The sequence below is a fragment of the Balaenoptera musculus genome, chromosome 16 (assembly GCF_009873245.2).
Source record: "Balaenoptera musculus isolate JJ_BM4_2016_0621 chromosome 16, mBalMus1.pri.v3, whole genome shotgun sequence".
NCBI classification, from domain to species: domain Eukaryota; kingdom Metazoa; phylum Chordata; class Mammalia; order Artiodactyla; family Balaenopteridae; genus Balaenoptera; species Balaenoptera musculus.
In genome coordinates, this window is record NC_045800.1 from 35113967 (window position 1) to 35134156 (window position 20190).

The 20190-nt window shown below is 39.7% G+C and overlaps 1 protein-coding gene across 5 annotated transcripts in view; it reads left to right on the top strand.

Moving 5' to 3' along the window:
* CPEB3 (cytoplasmic polyadenylation element binding protein 3) overlaps positions 1-20190 on the top strand; it is a 181438-nt gene that overhangs the window by 154390 nt on the left and 6858 nt on the right. For all 5 annotated transcript variants that reach the window (XM_036829282.1, XM_036829283.1, XM_036829285.1 and 2 more), the window contains one exon: positions 951-1132. In XM_036829282.1, coding sequence (XP_036685177.1) covers positions 951-1132 — 182 coding nt within the window. The remainder of the gene's footprint in view (positions 1-950; positions 1133-20190) is intronic.

Genomic DNA, 20190 nt, shown 5'->3' on the forward strand with positions numbered 1-20190 from the left:
TCATACCTGGAGGAGGTGCCATCCAGTATCAAGTAAACAATTACCTTCAGGCAATTTGGATCCAGGTAAGTAACTGCTATGTGTCTCTCCATGGTACCTTTTGATGAGGACGATTTTAGAATATCAGACCTTTGGAATGCTCCAATGTCCAAGTGCCTTCTGTACAGGTGTTTTGCAAATATACCAATATAAAGGTATACTTAGAAGAAATATGGTGAGGTGTGCAGACCAGACCTCTGGATTTATAGCAGGGTGTAGGATGGGTATGTTTTTACTGCCTTTGTAGCAGCTTAGTGTTTCCTGGCACATTGTAAGTGCTCAATAAATAATTGCTGCTGTGATCATTTTTAGTACTATTATTTAAGAATTCAGTGTGAGAAGTTAGTATGGAGAGTTCTCAATTGGGATAGCATATACTCTTAAAATCTTTATTATTTTTTTTAATTGTAGAGATTTACTTTAAGCCTGTAAACATATTGCCTCTAGTTAAAATGAATTAAATTCTTTTTTTTTAAATTAAATTCTTTCTATAGCTTGATCTTAATACAGTAGTGTGACTTTAGTAATTGCTTTCAGTCCTAGAGGTCAGTAAGTAGAGCTGTTTCTTATTAACTTGTTAGGGTACCTGAAATGCTTTGCCTACCCAGGGCCCCACTCCAGTGGACTAAGCAGTTAGAAATTAGAACAGGAGGGTTGCTGATAGATCATTTCTTTTATACTGTTGCTGAAATTCTGGTTATGTAAACTCTTAATTTTTTTTTCATTTTGTTTTCAAATATCCTATGAGGAGCTCCCCTCCTTGAGTTGTAAGACTGGTGTAGACACTCTTCATGAGACTTAACATGGGTTTTCCGTTTCTTAATTACACTGCATGATCCTTACATAGTCCTTCCTTCTGGGCAAGAGTACCTTCTAAACATTTATACCGAACAGTGTTTATTTTCTTGCAGTTGAACTGGCAATGATCATGGACCGTTTGTATGGCGGTGTCTGCTATGCTGGCATTGATACGGACCCAGAGCTGAAGTACCCCAAAGGTGCTGGCCGCGTGGCATTCTCCAATCAGCAGAGTTACATTGCAGCCATCAGCGCTCGCTTTGTGCAGCTCCAACACAATGACATTGACAAACGGGTAAGCAACTGCTCAAGGTATAATTGCTATGGGAAAGAAATGAAATTTATTCTGTGGGCCCCTGGGGAGAAAAGCACCTTGTGATCAAAGTGAGCAGCTCTGCCTTACATGGCATTAGTCCATGAGTCCACCTAGGCTGCCTGAAAAAGAGAGCACCCTTCGTATTTAAGGCATTAATGAACTTTCTGCCTCACCCATCCCCAGGGTGATGTTACACTTATGAAAATAACACTGCAGAATTTAGCAAAGCAAACCAGTGCTGTTCAAAAGATGATGCCAACAGCACGTTAACGACGATTGAGAGCTGGTAATCTGCTTGACCCGTGTGGTACTCTTAAAACAAACAAACTTGAACTAACATTTAATGTTAATATTCAGAAGTATACATAAAATTTTGAAGTTCTGGTTTCTTTTAAAATTGCAAGAACATAGGGACTTCCCTGGCATTCCAGTGGTTAAGATTCCGTGCTTCCACTGCGGGGGGCACGGGTTCAATTCCTGGTCGGGGAACTAAGATCCCACATGCCACGCAGCGTTGCCAAAAAAAATTGCAAGAGCATACGTGGTAGCAGTCATTGGAGCCAAATAGCTGCCGTCCCCTCCAGCCCCCTCTCCAACTCCCGTAGTTCTCCTGCTCATACCAAATATGCATATCCATTACCTGCCTCTTTGCCCATTGGTGTTACCTACCTGACCAGTAGAGGCACTCAGATTTGCTAACTCTCCTCTAAACAGGGGACAGTAGAGCTGTAGGGCATTGGTGTGCTCAGTTGGCTTTGGAGACAGACACAGGTTTAAATCCCTTAAATTCCAGCTCTGCTGCTATTTGGAAGCTTGGGGGAGTAGAAGGTGTTAGTTAGGTAGCTAATCTGGGACCTGTACTGATAGATTAAAAGATCAAGTGGGAGAACATCAAGTCTTAAATACCTCCCTATGCAATTGTACAGTGGCTGTTAATGCTTCCAGCAAAGGCTGTTCTTGGGGCATACACTGGACTAGAATAAGTAAAGTAGTAAATATGTTGTATTACAAAGTTTCACCTATACTCTCTATGGTTGACTGACTGATTTTGCGTAGTAGACCTAAGTTTCTTAGGAGGTGAAAGTTTCAGTTGGTGATGAATTTTTTTTATAGTCAACAAGGTTACATTTTCTTTAAGACATAGATCAAATTACAAAAGCCAGTGCTTAAAATAAATAGTCTATTTGCTGCATCTACTGGGATCCTTAAAAGTAAGTAGTGGTGGTTTGTTTTTTAATTAAAATGAATGAAGTTTTACAGAATTTTGAAACACTCTGAATCAGTGGAAACTCAGGGGGTGATAAACATTCAGCTCCATTCCTAGTTTTCAGGTGCCCACAGCACCCCTTCTGTATCAGTAATTCCCCTACAGACTGTAAGCTCCACAGAGCTTACCCATTGCTTGATGTATAGATACAGTAGATGCTTGATAAACCTTTGTTGAATTGACAAATGGTGTTATGTGGAGTGTTCTCTTAACTACTGCTGCTGGTGGACTTGCTAGTGCCTATACATTTGTGAGTCTGAAGCCCCAGATTCCATTACATTTAGACTGCTCTTGCCCCCATCACTGGTGATCCCAGGCAATAAACTTAACTTGAAGAGCGCTTATGTTCTCATCTCTATCAAAGTAGCTTTCTTTGTTCCCCTCTGAAGCCAGAATTAATGAGACTTCTCAGGAGGTAGGTCCTAGAGATGGTAAAAGAAGGTTCCACTTGCTCATGCTTATATCTTTCCTTTGCTCTCACCCTAGCAACCTCCTGGCCTATTCCTTAGTTAGAAGGAAGCACACTTACCCCAGGGATTACAGAAATCTTTGAACCCCTTTAAGCATCATAGAAAATTCAGGCACTATTTGTTTTATTGCCTACCTCTACTCTCACCCCTGCTATGCTCATGCCCTCAGCATTGATTCCCACAAGACTTTGACGTAGGTAAAAAAGAAAGAAGTGGCTTTTCTTTTGTTAGCATAATCATAGGCCATGCTATAGAAATATATTTGGCACATCAAACTTCTCAAGACTCAGGAAAGCCATTGACTGTTTTCTGCTCACTGTATTTGGGTTAACCATACCCTCCATATCTTAGAGTAGTTCTTGATAAACATTTAGGGGAACAGCCAGTTGTAATGGAAGGAGTATGGAGTTTGGAGCTAGAACAGATTCCAATACAGTTAAACCTTTGCTGCACCAGTCACTGGTGACTCAAGCAAGTTACTCAATGCCGGGAGCCTTGGGTCCTCATCTGCAACTCCCTCCTGGAGATGGTGTGACGATTAAATGAGATTTGAAGATTGAACAGCCAGAGTCATATGGCAGTTAATAGATGTTTAACTGGCACTTGCTGGTTAATAGTATTCATCTTGCTGGAAGTATACTTACACTGCTGTTAATATTACATAGCTTGAATTTTATCGGTTGCTCTGCTGAAGATGCAGTGAAAAGATAACACTGGTTAGTGAAAAGGGCACTGGCTAGAGTCAGATGACCGGGTCTAGATCTGGTCCTGTTCCTGGTGGGCTGTGTGATTTTGAGCAGGTCACTTAAATTCTGAGTTTCAGTGTATAATGAGGGCAGTAGTAATAGCTTTGTGTATCCGACTAGATTGTTGAGAAGCCCAGAAGAGATACTGAGCAAGAAAGTAATATATACAGTGTGTCTCACTGGACACATGTAGAGTGGGACTGTTGTGGGCAAAAGAATGCCATCTCCATCCACATGGTGTCAAAAGGGACCTATCAGTTCCTTCAGTGCCCTAGGATGAGAGTCATCTAAGTGGGAGAACTGGAAATCATTGAAAGTGATGGATTCCTTTCTCTCCCTGTCTCCCAGCTCCATCTTCATGCTCTTTGTTTGCTCTGACCAAGGTGCAGACCATTTTCTTTATTATGAGAGAAGGAAGTCAGCTTCCATCTTGAGTGGGGCTCCTTTTTCACTGGTCTTCTGTGAATATTACACTCCTTTCTCCCAAACTGTTACTCTATCCTTGTTTTCCTTCTTGCTTTGAACATGGCCAGCAATACCTTATTTTGTTGTCCCTGGCATTCTGAGCCTCTCTTAACTGCACCGTTTGCTGTAGATGCTTTTTTAGGTTGATTCTACTTTTATATTTATGTGTCTTTCTTCTAAAGCTTAAGTTTGAGCTTTCCAGAGGGTTCCCATTATATATAAGCATATTAGTATTTCCTTAGGTAATGCCCTTTTTCTTTCTCAGGGGCTCTGTTCTTGATTGACCATGGAGAATTTCTGTCATCGGGCACACCCTTCTTTCCTGAATAACCCTTCCAGGTTTTTAGCAATAGTCTCATAGCTAAGGTTTTGAAGCTTCAAAAGTCAGTGGCAGGTGTCTACCTGTGCCCACAATCCCTTTTCCTTGCTATTGCAAATTCCAAGATGCTATAGTCCTTTTCTCCTTCATTCTAATGTTAGCCTAAAGTTGCTTTTAAACCGAGGCCTTGACTATTTTGAATAGCTTCAACCTTTATCATCCTTCTGGTCAAAGGAATCTCTTTTGCTGTCTGTATCATAAATGCAGATTCAGTGGAATCAGCAGATTAAAAAAAAAACAAAAAACAACAAGTATAGATGGCATCTTACAGGCCACTTGCTTCGTGTTTGCAGCCCTTTCCTCTTTCACTGTTTGCCCCATATGGAGAGTGGGAGAGGGCCTCCTGCAGAGCAGCAATGTCTGGAATCATGGAAGTTCTAGCACTGTTTAAGGTGTACGTTCTCAGGCTGCACCTTTCCTAGGTAAACTGTGGAGGTAAATGAAGAAGGATCTGATTGGTATATTTCATTAACCTCTTTTATGTCCAACCACCTTTTTTCAAAAAAGACATCTCTTTTGAGAGTTTATATGTTTATGTATCGTCCTTGTTGTTGTTATTGCTGCTCTTTGGCTAAGCTTTTAGATGGAGTGATTTATGGGGAAAATACAGCCTTTATAGATTTGATTTCTTCTCATCATCGTAGAGACTTTTGGCTTGCCTATGAATATAAAATATGCCAATATGCAACAGTTACAGAAACAGTTGCACCTATGGCTTTGGCACTTTTAATCTCTGCTGTCGTCTCACTCATCCATGTCATCGTCTTTAAAGAAGAGGTGATTTAAAAAATTTTTGTTTTGGTAACAACTTTATTGAGATATAATTCATATACCCTGCAAATCAACAATTTAAAGTATTCAATTCGGTTTTTAGTATATTTACATAGTTGTGCAATCATCACCACAGTCAATTTTAGAACACAGGAAGAAGTATTTGAATGTGCATCCTTCAAGTCTGCAATAAGAGGATCAATTGAATAATGACCCCAGTGAGGACAGGGAGTTGAGGGATAGTGGATTTATCCTGTATAATTTTACTCAGCTCATTATAGGGAAGGGATCCTACTTATTAACTTGTGCTCTTTGAAGTCATAAGAACAAGGCAGCCCAGGCTGTTGGGGCAAATTTCTGCCCCCTGCTATGGCAGTAATTAGGGTCCCCCAAGAATATGTGACTTGTTGGAGTGGGCTGATAAATCTATGCATCAGCAAGCTTTTCGCCATAGTATGCGTAGCAGTGGGAGGACTAACAGGTGGAAGAGGCTTCTAATGGTAGTTCCTCATGGAGCTGCCATGATCTCGAATCTGCCACCTGTGCCCAGAGGTCTGAATGGGAGTGCTTGGCACTTGGCTGACACTCAGTAAGTGTGTAGAATAAACTAGGTTGGTATATGGGAGAGCAAGGACTAGAAGCAACCCCAATTCAACTTTTGCCCACTCCAATTCCTTCTTTACATGAAAAACTAAAGCCATCTTTTAAAATCATGATTTGAATCACATCTTTCCCTCCTTTAAACCTTTTGATTATGTTCTACTGCTCTTAGGTTAAAGGTCAAAGTCCATTAATTAACACTGCCTACATGACCCTTCGTGTACTACGTACTACCTCTGCCTCAGCTCCCATTTCCTCATCTTGAGCCAATCACAACTGGCCTTTTTCTCTATTTATACAGGGTGATTATGGATACTGGTTTCCTCTCCCTGCCTGAAACTCACTTTTCCTTCAGGTCTCAGCTTATTGTGAAAATTTTAGGAATCCTTTCTTCAGTGGAGCTTACATCTTCCCATAGATCATTGTCATAATACCATCTATTATTCCTTTGTGGCATTAAATACCTCTGTAATGAAGCAATGCTTATAATGTCCACCTATGCTTCTAGACTATGCAGACGATGAGGGCAATCAATGACTGTGTGTCTCTCGTGTTAGCTACTGTATACTCAATAATTGACACACAGTGGACACATTATTTAATTATATTGAATGAATGAATGAGTTGTTGAATGAATGCTGATTGATTGAGAGCTTCCAGATGGGAAGCTCTTTGGCATATCCACTGTCCACCAGAGGGCACTCTGCATAGCTTTCTTTTTTTTACTTAGTTAGGCAGGCACTTGAGTAATAAAGAAGTTTAGGTTTTGCTGTTAGCAGATCAAAAGTTCATTTGACACTTATAGTACATTAAAGCTAGACTTTAACTTGGGCATGACCTCATCCAACCCCCTTTATTTGCAACAGAGAAGAATCTAGGAGCGGCTTGGAGACTCTCAAGACACCTGTCATTAATTGACGTGAGAGCTGCCTCTGCTTATGGAACTCCCCTCCCGAACGTTGCTGCTCATCCAGGGTCTAATGTTTCTTTAAACCCACTTCTTCTATGAAGTCATTTTTCCACAGACCTGGGTAGGAACCCCTGAGTTGTATTATAGGTCCTTTAGTTAGTTTTATACGTGTTTCCATATTTCATGTAACTTTTCAGGTGAACATACACTGCACAGAGCAGGGCACATCTGGAGTTTGTTATCAGAATTTGTCAGTGTGTCTATAGGTCATTTTGAATATTAACAAAATGAATTTGAAATTTTTTTTTTGCAATTGTTTTGCTTTTGATTTTAATTTTTATGTTGTCTTCATGTAAACCCTTTTTTAAGTCAGTGTGAGCCAATGCAACTCCACTGGATTATAATGTTTAGTGAAACTGGCATTTTTGCTGTCATAATGACCCTTGTTATTGAACATTATTATAAATGAGACAAATACAATTCATGCCTCAGTTTTTACTGCAAAAGAGAAGTTATTAACATCTTGAAATAAATCCTTTAAGGCTTACATTTATGCATATTTTATGGCTAATGTTCAACAGTTACCGGTCAACTGGTTATTCATCCCTATGATGACAATATTGAAGTTGTATGATACCCAGCACAGGGTTCTCAGCATTTCTTCTGCCTTGGCATACACTCTCATGGGTAACAGAGGCTCCCTAGAACACTAATGTGGGGGGGTGTTTATGTATCTAAGGGTCCCACACCCACTCCTGCCATCATCACCCACAGAACCGTGGCTGTAGTAAAAAAAAAAAGTGTGTCCTGACTTAGGAACTGAGAGATCTGAGTTTATACTCCTAGCTCTTCTCCCAGCCATGATGTGACCTTGGGCAAGTTACTTAACCTTTTGAGGCTTGATTTTATTGTCTCAGAGTAATAAGACCACTAACCTAACAATCTTAAGGTTTATAACACAGATAAACAATGAAGGTGAAGAAGTGCTCTGGAAAGTTATTAGGCTGTACAGATGTTGATTTGTATCATTGCTGAACTTGGCCTATTTAAACTGTGCTGTTGGTTCCTAACCATATGTCCAAGACTAATAGTTGATTCGCTCTCTTTTTTTTTTTTTGTCTTTTAAAGTGCCTACTCAGTTTCACTCAGAATCTTTAATATAAGGATAATGAAATAGTTGAAGTTGACACTAAAAAAATAAAAAGAAAAAAGAAAATTTACCATAAGTGCCAATCTATCAACATGCAAGTTGGATGTTAGTCAAGACATGTATGTAGAGACTCAAGTTTCATTTAAAGGTGTAAACACCTGGATGCATTTCCTATTTAAAGGATTGAAGGTGTTTCTCTCTTTAGTCTAGAAAGAGGTGTTTTTACCAGTATCTTCTCTAATAATGAAAAGATTTTGAACCTGAAATTGAGTAAAAAGGTTAGGATTAAATTTTACTTATATTCTTTTGAACAGTGTTCTGTGAAAAACTGGAACAGTTTAAAGTATTTAAGTACAATAAGGGCAAAAGAGGACATCTGTACTCATTCTTTCTGTTTTAATTGTATTTTTAGAAGTGATGCCAAATGAACACTTAAGATGTGAAAGCTCTGCTAAATCCAGTTTTCTTTATAACTTGTCTAGGTCACTTACATATGAAAGATTTTTGTAGTGTGAAAATTGAGATCATTAGACAATGGGTAATCTTTTTACATGGCCATTTTTCTGCTCTTTTGTCTACTCTCCATGGTGCTGAGAAAATTTGTATGGGTAGAATCAGTTGAGTCTCCCTTAATCTAAAAAAAAACATATGATTTGATTTATGTGAACTATTTCTTTATAAAAATCTCAGGGATCCCTCCCATAGCTGTTGTTTAGCACAGCTATTGTTCTAGTAGAACGGATACTAGACTAGAATCAGCCAGTCTTGGGTTTAGTATTAACTATACCTACCTGTGTAGCTTGAAGGAAGGACATGTGTGTATGTGTGTTAAAGTGGTTTTGAAAACTATAAAGTACTCTGTCAATACACAGTGACACTGAAAACACATTAATTTACATGAAATCATAAATGACTAATATTTGAGCTCTTCTGGAAGATGTTTATTGGACAGTCTAATTGGAATTTCACATTATAAAAGGAGTTAAATATTTCAGCAAAGATAGGGGTAATGTTGGTTGGTTATTTGGGTTTTTGAAACAGGAGGAGGAACTCTCAGTAGGCAGGTCTGCCCTGCCCAGGAATCTGTCCCTAAAATTAGTTCCCCAAATCATCATTTCCTACATTGTTCTCCATGAAACATGAATCCCTTGGGATTTTAATATTTATTTTATAAAAAAAATCTTTTTCTGAGTCAAATGAGTTTAGAAATGCTTTCTTGAAGAAAGTTAAATAGGCTAGTTTATTCTAGGACTTCTTGGAAGCATTTATATACTAATCTCATTGTGAACATCCAAGAAGGAAACAATCTGCAATTTTTCACAAATTTTTTGATCATGGAACTCTTCTAAAATGTACCATCTCTTGGGAATAGTGTTCCAGGGAACCCAGTTGAGTAATTAGTGTTTTCAGCTTCGTTTCTTCTTTCATGCTCAAAATCAAAAGTTTAGTAAGCAGTTGATTGTTTTTTCCTTCCTCGGTCCTTTTTCCAAGTTTGTCCCACCCACCATATAGTCTCTCTCTTTTTTTTTTTTTTCTTATTGTGGTGTAAAAAACACATGAGATTTACCCTCTTAACAAATTAAGTGTACAGTACAGTATTGTTAACCATAAGCCCAATGTTATACTGCAGATCGCTAGAACTTTTTCAGCTTGTGTAATCGAAACTTTATACCCTTTGAACAGCAACTCCCCACTTCCCCCTGCCCCCAACGCCTGGCAATCACCATTCTACTTTCTGCTTTCTATGAGTTTGACTACTTTAGATTCCTCATATGGAATCATGTGGTGTTTGTCCTCTTGTGAATGGCTTATTTCATTTAGCATAATGTCCTTAAAGTTCATCCATGTTGTCACATGTGACAGGATTTCCTTCCTTATTACTTCTGGATAATATACTGTTTTATGTATATACTACATTTTCTTTGTCCATTCATCTGTCAGTGGGCATTTAAGTTGCTCCCACACCTTGGTTATTGTGAATAATGCTGCAGTGAGCATAATAGTGCAAATATCTCTTCAAGATCCTGCTTTCAGTTCTTTTGACTACCCAGAAATGGAATTGCTGGACATGTGTCTTCTATCTACAAAGGGTTGGGGTGGGGTAGCTGCATATTCAGAATTCTGGGAAGGGCACTGAAAGTGTGGTTGCTATTCTCTTTAGTATTTGTAGTCCTTTATCTCTTGATTTCTTGAGATTATCTATTGTATCTTTCTAACACATCAGTCTCTATATAAGAAGGGAAAATAGTTTTGAAATCAATATACCATTGGGAAATAATGTTCCCTTGACTCTATTTTAGCTTAGTGTAGAAGACCTGAGAGTCTGACTTTGTTAGCTAATTTGGAGCTTTCTGATACTTTTATTTAAGGAACATTGTGATAGTTAAGCCATAGCACATCGTGTGTGCTTTGAATAGCACTTTTTAGAATAACCCATTTTTTATTTAGTGAGATGTTATCCACTGCACCTTTCTTTGCAAGCACTTCAAGTACTTCACACATTTAATCTTTTTTTCTCTCTTCACTAAAAACATGTTGGGCCTGAATTTTAGCTAAAGATTATCAAAGGCTTTATATTTTTAGCCTGCATGAAGATAAATATGAACTAGTAACCATACTAACAGAAGTGCTGATAATACTGCTCTTTGTCCCTGGCCTCAGCTAGAATATATGAGATGACTCAATAGCAAAAGAAGTGAGGGTTCTGACGACCTGTTCCCAGACTATTTCTGCTCCTAGCCTTAGTCTGGGACTCCCACAACCCAGCCTTTAACTTGCTGCTGTTACTGGCCCTGGCCTTGATCTGGCTTGAAAGTTTCCCAGCTGTAGCTATAGCTATGTTTGGTTTGACCCTTTGAGAGGAAGCAACACCCAGAAGTGAGTTCAAATATTTTCTGAATACCACATGGGCTTATTTTGAAGCCCTGGGAGTCTCAGAGCCTTTGACTAGAAATAGCTTTTAAAATAGAGTTTGGGTCATCTTAAGAAAGAGAGAAAAATATTCCTCTTCTCTGAATGGCATGGGACCTTTTTGTCTTGTCTCTCCTTCCTGGTCTTGACCCCTCATCTCTTCTGTCCTTCGCTCTCTTTTTATGTCTTCTCCTGTGGAATTGTGATAATTTTTAATATGAAAACTCTTTAGAGTGATTAAGTGTTCTTCTTTCCTTCTCATATTTGAGTTTAGGCGCTGTTTATGAGATTATTAATGGGAAAAAGCCACAGTTTTTTAAAGTAGTTATCTCAGTAGGATATTCAAGTTCTTTGACCCCAGGAGGCAGGGGTATCAGTCAGTTAGCAATTTCTTGGTGAGTGCTTATTTTTACTTGGAAGAGAGCTGGTCCAAACCTCTAATATAGTAGAGGAAACTGTGGCCTGCACGGTTATGATGTAGCCAGTTAAATGGATAGAGCCAGAGGGCTCTGCACGTCTGCATCCTGGGGGGTTAGGGAGTGGTGATGCCATGGCAGTCATGCATTTTATAGATTTTAAATGACTTTCTTACCCATTGTTCTCTATATGATATACTCTTCTACCACTAGAAATTGATTTGGGGCTGATTTATACCCTCACCTCCAGCCCCATTCCCAAGCAGCATGGAAGGAAACAAGATTAGAGAGTGAGTGTATGGAGTATGCAGGATTCTGTCAGCTGGACCGTCTTCGTTTCATGAAAAAGTAATCTTAAGACCAAACAGAGCACTCACAGATCTCTCTGTGTTCTATAGACATACAGCAAAGGTGTCAACATTAGCACACATAAGTATGTTTCCTTGTGGGAAAGGCATAAGGGTGATTTTAAAACCTTTCTTCCCCTAGCACTTGAAAATATGAAAAATGGTCAGTCCCATCCTTTGAAAGGTAAAAAGAGAATAAAATTCAACCATTTTCGCTGTGTTTATTTTAATCTACCCCAGATTTCTTCTAAAATTAATAACTGCGAATTTGCTATAACTGGAAGGTTGTGGATAACTTTGTTGCTAAGGAAAAGCTATTTTCACGTTGCTGCTTTAATTTCCTAGGCATCTGTCATCTGCTTTCTAAACAGCAGGATTCCAGCTCATAGTTGAAAAACTAAAAATTTAGTTTAAACATTCTTAGTATTGCCTGCCGGTGGAGGACTTGCTTTAGCAACTGTAAAGACACCGTGTTTAGTGGGAATGGTAATGAGGTTACTGTGGATTTTAGGCCTGGATAGATGTACTCTGTGACACATGCCAAGAAGATTAGGAATACGTTATGTTTAAAGCTTTGAGTACACCAAACAAAATGGTCTTTCCAGGAAGCACATTGCTCCAGATGATAAGAAATGGCCTACCTGACTTCTGGGCAGGCCTTTCCAGACAGTTATCCCTGTTAAATTATACCTCTTCACTTGGCCTCTTTCTCCAGTTTGTCCACTCTGACTCCATTATCTGAAATCATTGCTGCTACTCATCTTCCAGCCACCTGTAAACATGCCTTACCTGCCTTGGGACGGCTGGGTATCTGACAGACTTAATTTGTTTTTTTTCCTGTCACCAAAGGGCAGACTGCGGCAGGGACCCAGCTGTTCTTATATGACCTTTAGCACATAATTCAAGCACCTGAGCCTGACCTGGCTAATGCCTCCTTTCTCATTCTACAACCTTTCGGGTCAAGGAGCGAGAAGCTGGACCTGTGAATAGTTTATGGTCTCCCTAGGTATCACCTCTCTGCCACCAGAGCTGTTAATCATTGCTTATTTACTTTAGGAGGTCATTATGTTGACCAATCAAAATCACTGCAAGCAAATATTTTCCCTAGTTGTTAGAAACACAACAATGTCAACATGAGATCAGTTTATTAAGTATGGCTTTTTTTCTTCGCCTATATCATTCTACATATATATTCCCTTTTTCCATCTTTTTATAGGCCACTTATCCAGCATTCCCCTCAGTCTTCCTTATCCTTAATAGTTATCCCTCATCAATAAGTTACACATGTTCTCAGCATCCTTGGGTATGGTCACCTCCATTAGGTGTGTAGTATGAATTCAAGCGTTTCTCTCTGTAGGACGTTCTCACCTCCTGGTCCTGTAAATCTCTTTGAACCAGGTCAGCTTGGTGATTTGATTGGCTCTGTGGAGGGCTCTAGTATTTGAACTTTAATGGTCATGTAGATCACTAATGTGATCCCAATAAGTTGGTGTCGCCAAAGTGCTGTAGCTTAATGATACTCCAGGTGTTTTAGGTGGTTAACAGAGAAGCCTCTTTTTATTTTATGTTATTTTATTTTAAATTTTATTTTTATTTTATTTGGGGGTATAGTTGATTTACAATGTTAGTTTCAGGTGTACAGCAAAGTGATTCAGTTATACATATACATATATCTATTCTTTTTCTGTTTTTATTTTAATAATTATGTATATGTATATTGGGAAAAATAGAATTAATCTCGATAGTCAGGTAAAACATCAAGTAATAGTACAGATGGCATTAGGATATGGCAAAAACTACAAATGGTTGGGAATGCCTTTAAGAAACTCTCAAATAGACCATAAATTATTTTAGGGAAGAACTATGCCTTGTTCTCCATTGTATTTCAGTTTTTAATACGGTGGCATATAAGGAATAGGCACTCCATAAATATTCATCAAATGAATGAAGCCATTTGAGCCAAAATAATCACCCTTCTTTAGCATAAGGACCACCTAACTACCAGTGTCCTTCATGCAGCTACTTCTCTTTGTTGATATAAATTGTCAGAGGGTACGCTTGACTGTTGCCCTTTGAGAGGCTGTGGTTGCCACTTTGCACATGTGTTTGCGGATCATTTTGACTCTTGGTGTATGTCCTACCTTTTGGGCATGGCTGTACTCTTTGGATCAGTCCTTGCACACAGGTGCTGACAGCAGCTTTGCAATAATAGCACCACTCACCCATCTGGAAGGGAGCCCTCTGGAAGGTGTCGGGAAAGGCCTCCGAGAGCACAGTGGCAGTCCAGAAGCCACATCCTTTACTTTTTTGTCTCTATTCAGAGTCTTAGTTAATGTGTGAGATTTAGCAAATGTGATTATCTAGCTTTTAATCCAATTATAATGATTGGAAGTTGCAAAATTATAAAGGGTCTTTGAAAGGTATTAATCGAAGTGGTAGCAGATAGACACATTTTGAAGGAGGTGACAGAAAAAATGAAAACTGTCCACTTCATTGTCCTACTTGCACTACTATAAAGGATGCTGATAGTACCCTTTGCTTAAGAGGGGGAAGAATAAATAGTACATTTTAGGAAGATTTCTATCAAGAAACATCAAAATTCAAGATGTTTAACACCAAAAAGAAAAAATGTCTGCTCCATGGAAAAGTAACTTATGAGAAATCCATTATTCCTTAAGGAAGCTGATAGAATAAGGCATCAGTGTATGCCTAGGCCTGGTGCCTCTGGCATGATAGGGCTTCATGGTAGATCTTCTGAAGTACTGTCTTGACTAGATCCCTCAAAAACCCTCATGCAGTAAGGAACATTGGTGCCAAGCTCAGCTGGAAGCCTGAATACATGGAAGATGCAGTTTATTCATATTGCATTTTCAGGTAGCAGCATGAATGTATTACTTGACCTTACATTTATTTGTTCAGTGTTCTTCAGTTTGCAGTAGGTGCTTGTATCCATCACTCCACTAGATCTTAATATCCCCGTGTTGTAGAAATCCTTTCAAAACAAACACTAATTCAGTCTTTTTCATGACTGCATGATATTCCACAGGTTAGATGTACCACATTTTATTTAACCATTTCCCTATGAAATGGAGCAGGACCATGTGGGGCCCTCCTGGGTACAAAAGCCCCTTTGTGTCCCCCGTTTCTTGTTTGTAGAAAAAGACGTTAGTCTCCTAGGCCTTCCCTGAGTTCCAAAGAGCAGACTCAAGCAGTTACTAATTAGGGGAGTGAAGAAATGCAGAAAGAAAGGAAAAATAGTCAAGAAACAACAGTTCAGCGATAAAACAGAGTCCTAGTTCCTCCTCAAGGGAAATACATAACAATCTGACACATATCTTTGAGTTGTTCTGCAGGAACTAAGGCCCCCCTCACCCCCACCCCCAGTGGAGCATGGTGACTACATGCTGACCACAAACTCACAGACCCCAGACTGGTTGGAACCAGAAGGTTGATGATTAAGATTCCTGAAACACCACCCTGTTACCTCACCACCAAGCAGAGAGAAGAAAGTCATGCCCCCTGCAACCCTCACCTCAAATGTTGCCTTTCAGAGCCCTTCCCTGAAAGCCATCAGGGAGTTTGGGTCTTTGAGCATGAGCCTCCTGTTCTCCTTGCTTGGCCCTGTAATAAAAGCTGTACTTTCCTCCACTACAACTTTGTATCAGTGAATCGGCTTTGCTTTGTGATGGGCAAGTGGACCCAAGTTCGGTTCCATAAAACTAAAATTTCTGAACGCTGAAGATAAAGAGAAAATGTTACATGCTTCCACGTGAAAAGAGCTAGTTACTATCTCCTACAAAGGAAAAGAAAGAAAGAAATTGGCATCAGAGTTTTCATCTGCAGCACTGGAAGCTAGAACACCAAGGAATACTATTGATTAGTCTGAGAGAAAAAGATGTGATCCCAAAATCCTGTATTTAGTCAAGATATTATTTCTCTGTCAAGAGACTTGGAGAACACTAGTAGCTTTATGCTATTCTAGAAATAAAAATGGAGAAAGTAATCACAGTTGTAACAAAAATTATAATTGCTTGCAATGACCAAACCATAAAGATAGGATCTACATAAGAAAGATTTAAACATAAAAAAATAATGATGATCTTTAAAAAAAAAATCAAAGCATCTAGGTCTGTATGAAAAAATTAAGGGCCATGTTGGCCTTCTTAATAAGGATTAGAAACTTAGAAGCTTCAGAAAGAAATAAATGTATTAGACTATGTAAAATAAAATACATTTAAATGGCAAAGATGCCCTGAGAAAAGTCAATAGGCAAATGATGGATTTGGAAAACAATTGCAGATTATTATTTATACCATACAAAGAACTCTTAAAAATTTGCAAGAAAAAGACATACAACACAGTGGGAAAATGGGTAGAAGATAATTCACATAAGAATTCACAGGCAATGCACCTAAAAAAATGTTCACGTTTATTCATAGTCAAGAAAAAGAAAATTAACGTCACTTTATTCTCATCAGACTGGAGAGCATTTAAAAGAGGTGATAACTACTTATTATGTGCTGATAGAGATGTGAATTGCTACATTTTAAAAAAGCAAACTAGCAAAGTCTTAAAATTAAAAATACCTATACTCTTTGACCCAATAATCCTACCATTGGTTGTTTTTAATGCTATAATCCCAATGCTTAGAAATAAAACCACAGATGTGAGGACACATGAAAGGTATATTTATTGCAGAATTGTCAATAGTGGCAAAAAACTGAAAAACAAAGTAAATGTACATGTATGGGTGTTACCCAACCGAACTTGGGTCCCCTCACCCGTCACAAAGCAAAGCCAATTCACTGACACCAGGTTGTGGTGAGGCATTTATTGCAGGGCCAAGAAAGGAGAATGGGCAGCTCATGCTCAAAAGACCCAAACTCCCTGATGGCTTTCAGGGAAAGGCTCTGAAAGGCAACATTTGAGGTGAGGATTGCAGGGGGGCATGACTTTCTTCTGTCTGATTGGTGGTGAGGTAACAGGGTGGTGTTTCAGGAATCTTAATCATCAACCTTCTGATTCCAACCAGTCAGGGGTCTGTGTGCTTATGGTTAGCATGTAGTCACCATCCTCCACCTGGGTGAGGGTCTTAGTTCCTGCAGAACAACTCAAAGATATGTGTCAGATTGTTATGTATTTCCCTTGAGGAGGAACTAGGACTCTGTTTTATCGCTGAACTGTTGTTTCTTGACGATTTTTCCTTTCTTTCTGCATTTCTTCACTCCCCTAATTAGTAACTGCTTGAGTCTGCTCTTTGGAACTTAGGAAAGGCCCAGAAGCTAAGCCTTTTTCTACAAACAAGAAACGGGAGACCCAAGGTGGGGGTTGTATCCAGGAGGGCCCCACACCGTTCTGCTCCGTTTCAATCCCCTCCCCTTTTTAAAATTTATTTATTTATTTTTAATTAATTTATTTTTGGCTGTGTTGGGTCTTCATTGCTGCGTGCGGGCTTTCTCTACTTGCGGCGAGCGGGGGCTACTCTTTGTTGTGGTGCGCGGGCTTCTCATTGTGGTGGCTTCTCTTGTTGCAGAGTACCGGCTCTAGGTATGTGGGCTTCAGTAGTTGTGGCACGTGGGCTCAGTAGTTGTGGCTCGCGGGCTTAGTTGCTCCACGGCATGTGGGATGTTCCCAGACAAGGGATCGAACCCACGTCCCCTGCGTTGGCAGGCGGATTCTTAACCACTGCGCCACCAGGGAAGCCCCTGTTCACTTTAAAATGGTTAATTCTTTATGACTTTAACCTCAATTTAAAAAATTAATTTAAGCTCTTAAAAAAAACTGAGAGACAAAACCCCCCACATAACCACAATGCCACTTTTACACCTAAACAAAAGTAACATTAAAAAAATATATATATATTACTGGAAAGTGCCCTTTGTGCTAGGCTTGAATCTCCTTAAGTACTCTTTTCACATGTGTATATATTACAAAGGGCTATTGTCTTTCTCCTCTGGCAGCTTTCTTTTGCTGAATGTAAAAGACCAATCCTCTCTCTCACTGCTGGATCCCCTTTTCTGGGCTTTTTGGGACTCAGATCTGGTTGCTGGAGCACCCTGAGTGTAGGCGTCTACCTGGTGGTAGAAGCAAAGCAGTCCTCAGCTCATGGACCGAAGGTGGAAAAGCTCGCTGCTCCTAGTTCCCCACACACCCTGCCTCTACCAGTAGTCCTCCCACCTCAGGGCAGAGGGGGACTTAGTCCCACCACTTCGCTCCTTCTTGGCCTTCAAGTACAGGGAGTTCAGGCCAGGTTATATACACTTTCATGAGCCTACAGCTCCCTTCCCCCAGGAGCCCACAACCTCTGCAGACCACATTCTTCCCCAGATCTACTCTGTCCTCAAGTTGCTTGAAGATAAGGAGAGATGCTGACTAAGGCAAAACTATAGATAGGAAATGCCAGAAGAGCAAAGTGGAGTATTAAGTTCAAAGGAGGAAGGAATAGTTCCCTGTGGGGCTGAAAGGCTGGGCCTATAGTTAATTTTCGACAAGGTTGGTGAGACCATTCAATGGGTAAAGAATAGTCTCTTCAACAAATGGTCCTAGGGCAACTGGATATCCACATGCTAAAGAATGAAGTTGAACCCCTGTTTCACACTATATACAAAATTAACTTGAAATCAGTTAACCTAACTATCGGAGTTAAAACCATAAAATTCTTAGAAGAAAACATAGGGGCAAGTCTTTTTCTTTTTTTTTTTTTAAATAAATTTATTTATTTTATTTATTTATTTTTGGCTACATCGGGTCTTCATTGCTGCACGCGGGCTTTCTCTAGTTGTGGCTAGTGGGGGCTACTCTTTGTTGCGGTGTGTGTGCTTCTCATTGCGGTGGCTTCTCTTGTTGTGGAGCATAAGCCCTAGAGCGCGTGGGCTTCAATAGTTGTGGCATGCGGGCTCAGTAGTTGTGGCGCACGGGCTTAGTTGTTCTGCAGCATGTGGGATCTTCCCGGACCAGGGCTTGAACCCGTGTCCCCTGCATTGGCAGGCAGATTCTTAACCACTGCACCACCAGGGAAGTCCAGGGAGCAAATCTTCGTGACCTGATTGGCAGTGGATTCTAGCTATGACATCAAAAGGAAGAACAGCAAAAGAAAAAAACAGATAAATTGGACTTGCTCAAAATTAAAAACTTTTGTATATCAAAGAACATTTTCAGAAAGTGAAACACAACCTACAAAATAGAGAAAATATTTGCAAATCATATGTCTGATAAAAGTCTAGTATCTAGCATACATAAAGAAGTCTTACAACTCAACAACAGAAAACAATCCAATTTTTAAAATGGGCAAAGAGCTTGAATAAACCTTTCTCCAAAGAAGGTATACAAATGCCAACAAGTATATGAAAAGATGCTCAATGTCGTCAGTAGGGAGTTGCAAATCAGAACCACAATGAGACATCTCTTCATACCTATTGGGAAGACTATAATCACAGAAATGGAAAACAAGTGTTGGTGAGTATATGGAAAAATTGAAACCCTTTTACATTGCTGGTGGGAATGCAAAATGGTACAGCCGCTGTGGAAAACAATTTGGCAGTTCCTCAGAAAGTTAATTATAGAATTGTCATATGCCCCAGCAATTCTACTCCTAGGTATGTACTGAAAAGAATTGAAAACAAATATTCAAACAAACATATGTACATACATGTTCATAGCTGCACCATTCACAATAGCCAAAAGGTAGAAATAACCCAAATGTCCATTAATGAATGAATACATAAACAAAATACCATATATATACATGCATATACATACACAAACAATGGAATATTATTCAGTCATACAAAGGAATCAAATATTGCTATATGCTACATGGAGGAACCCCAAAACATTATGATAAGTGAAAGAAGCCAGACACAAAAGGTCACAATTATGTGATTACATTTATATAAAATATCCAGAATAGGTAAATCCATAGAGACAGAAAGCAGATAGGTTGTTGCCAGGGGCTGTGGAGGGAGAGAAGGTAGGGAAAACTGCTTAGTGGCTACAGGGTTTCCTTTTGGAGTGAAGAAAATGTTTTGGAACTAAATAGAGGTAGTGGTTGTACAACATTGTGAATATATTCAACGCCACTGAATTGTTCACTTTAAGATTGTTAATTTTATGCTAAGAAGGAAAGAGAAAAGAAAGACTGGGCCTTACTGGGTACAGGAAATTGTTGGGTGGGCTGAGCATGTAAGGTGGGAAGAAAGTGCAGGTAAGTTAGAGACCAGGTCGAGTTTGAGTTGGGGACCAGATGGGAGAGAGATTGGGGCAAATCCTGAAGGCTCTGGCTTACATTTGAGTCGCAGGGGACAGGGAGTAAGTACCCTGTTATACTGAGGCAGCTGGGCTTACTCCTGAAGGTAGGGGAGAGCCTGAAGGGCTTTTGACCAGGCAAGAAACATTGAGAAGGCAGATGATTGAAACGTCTACCTGGACGTAGGAGAATTGACCCAGGGAAGGCCCGGAGCTTGGCGGCCAGTGCAGAGGCCATCGGTATTGGACAGGTGTGGATGCACGTTGTGGTGGCCTGGACTAGAGAGGAAGCAGGGGGAGTGATAACTACACTTAATGAGGGCATCTGATGTGCCAGGCACGGTTCTGTGTGCTTTATGTGA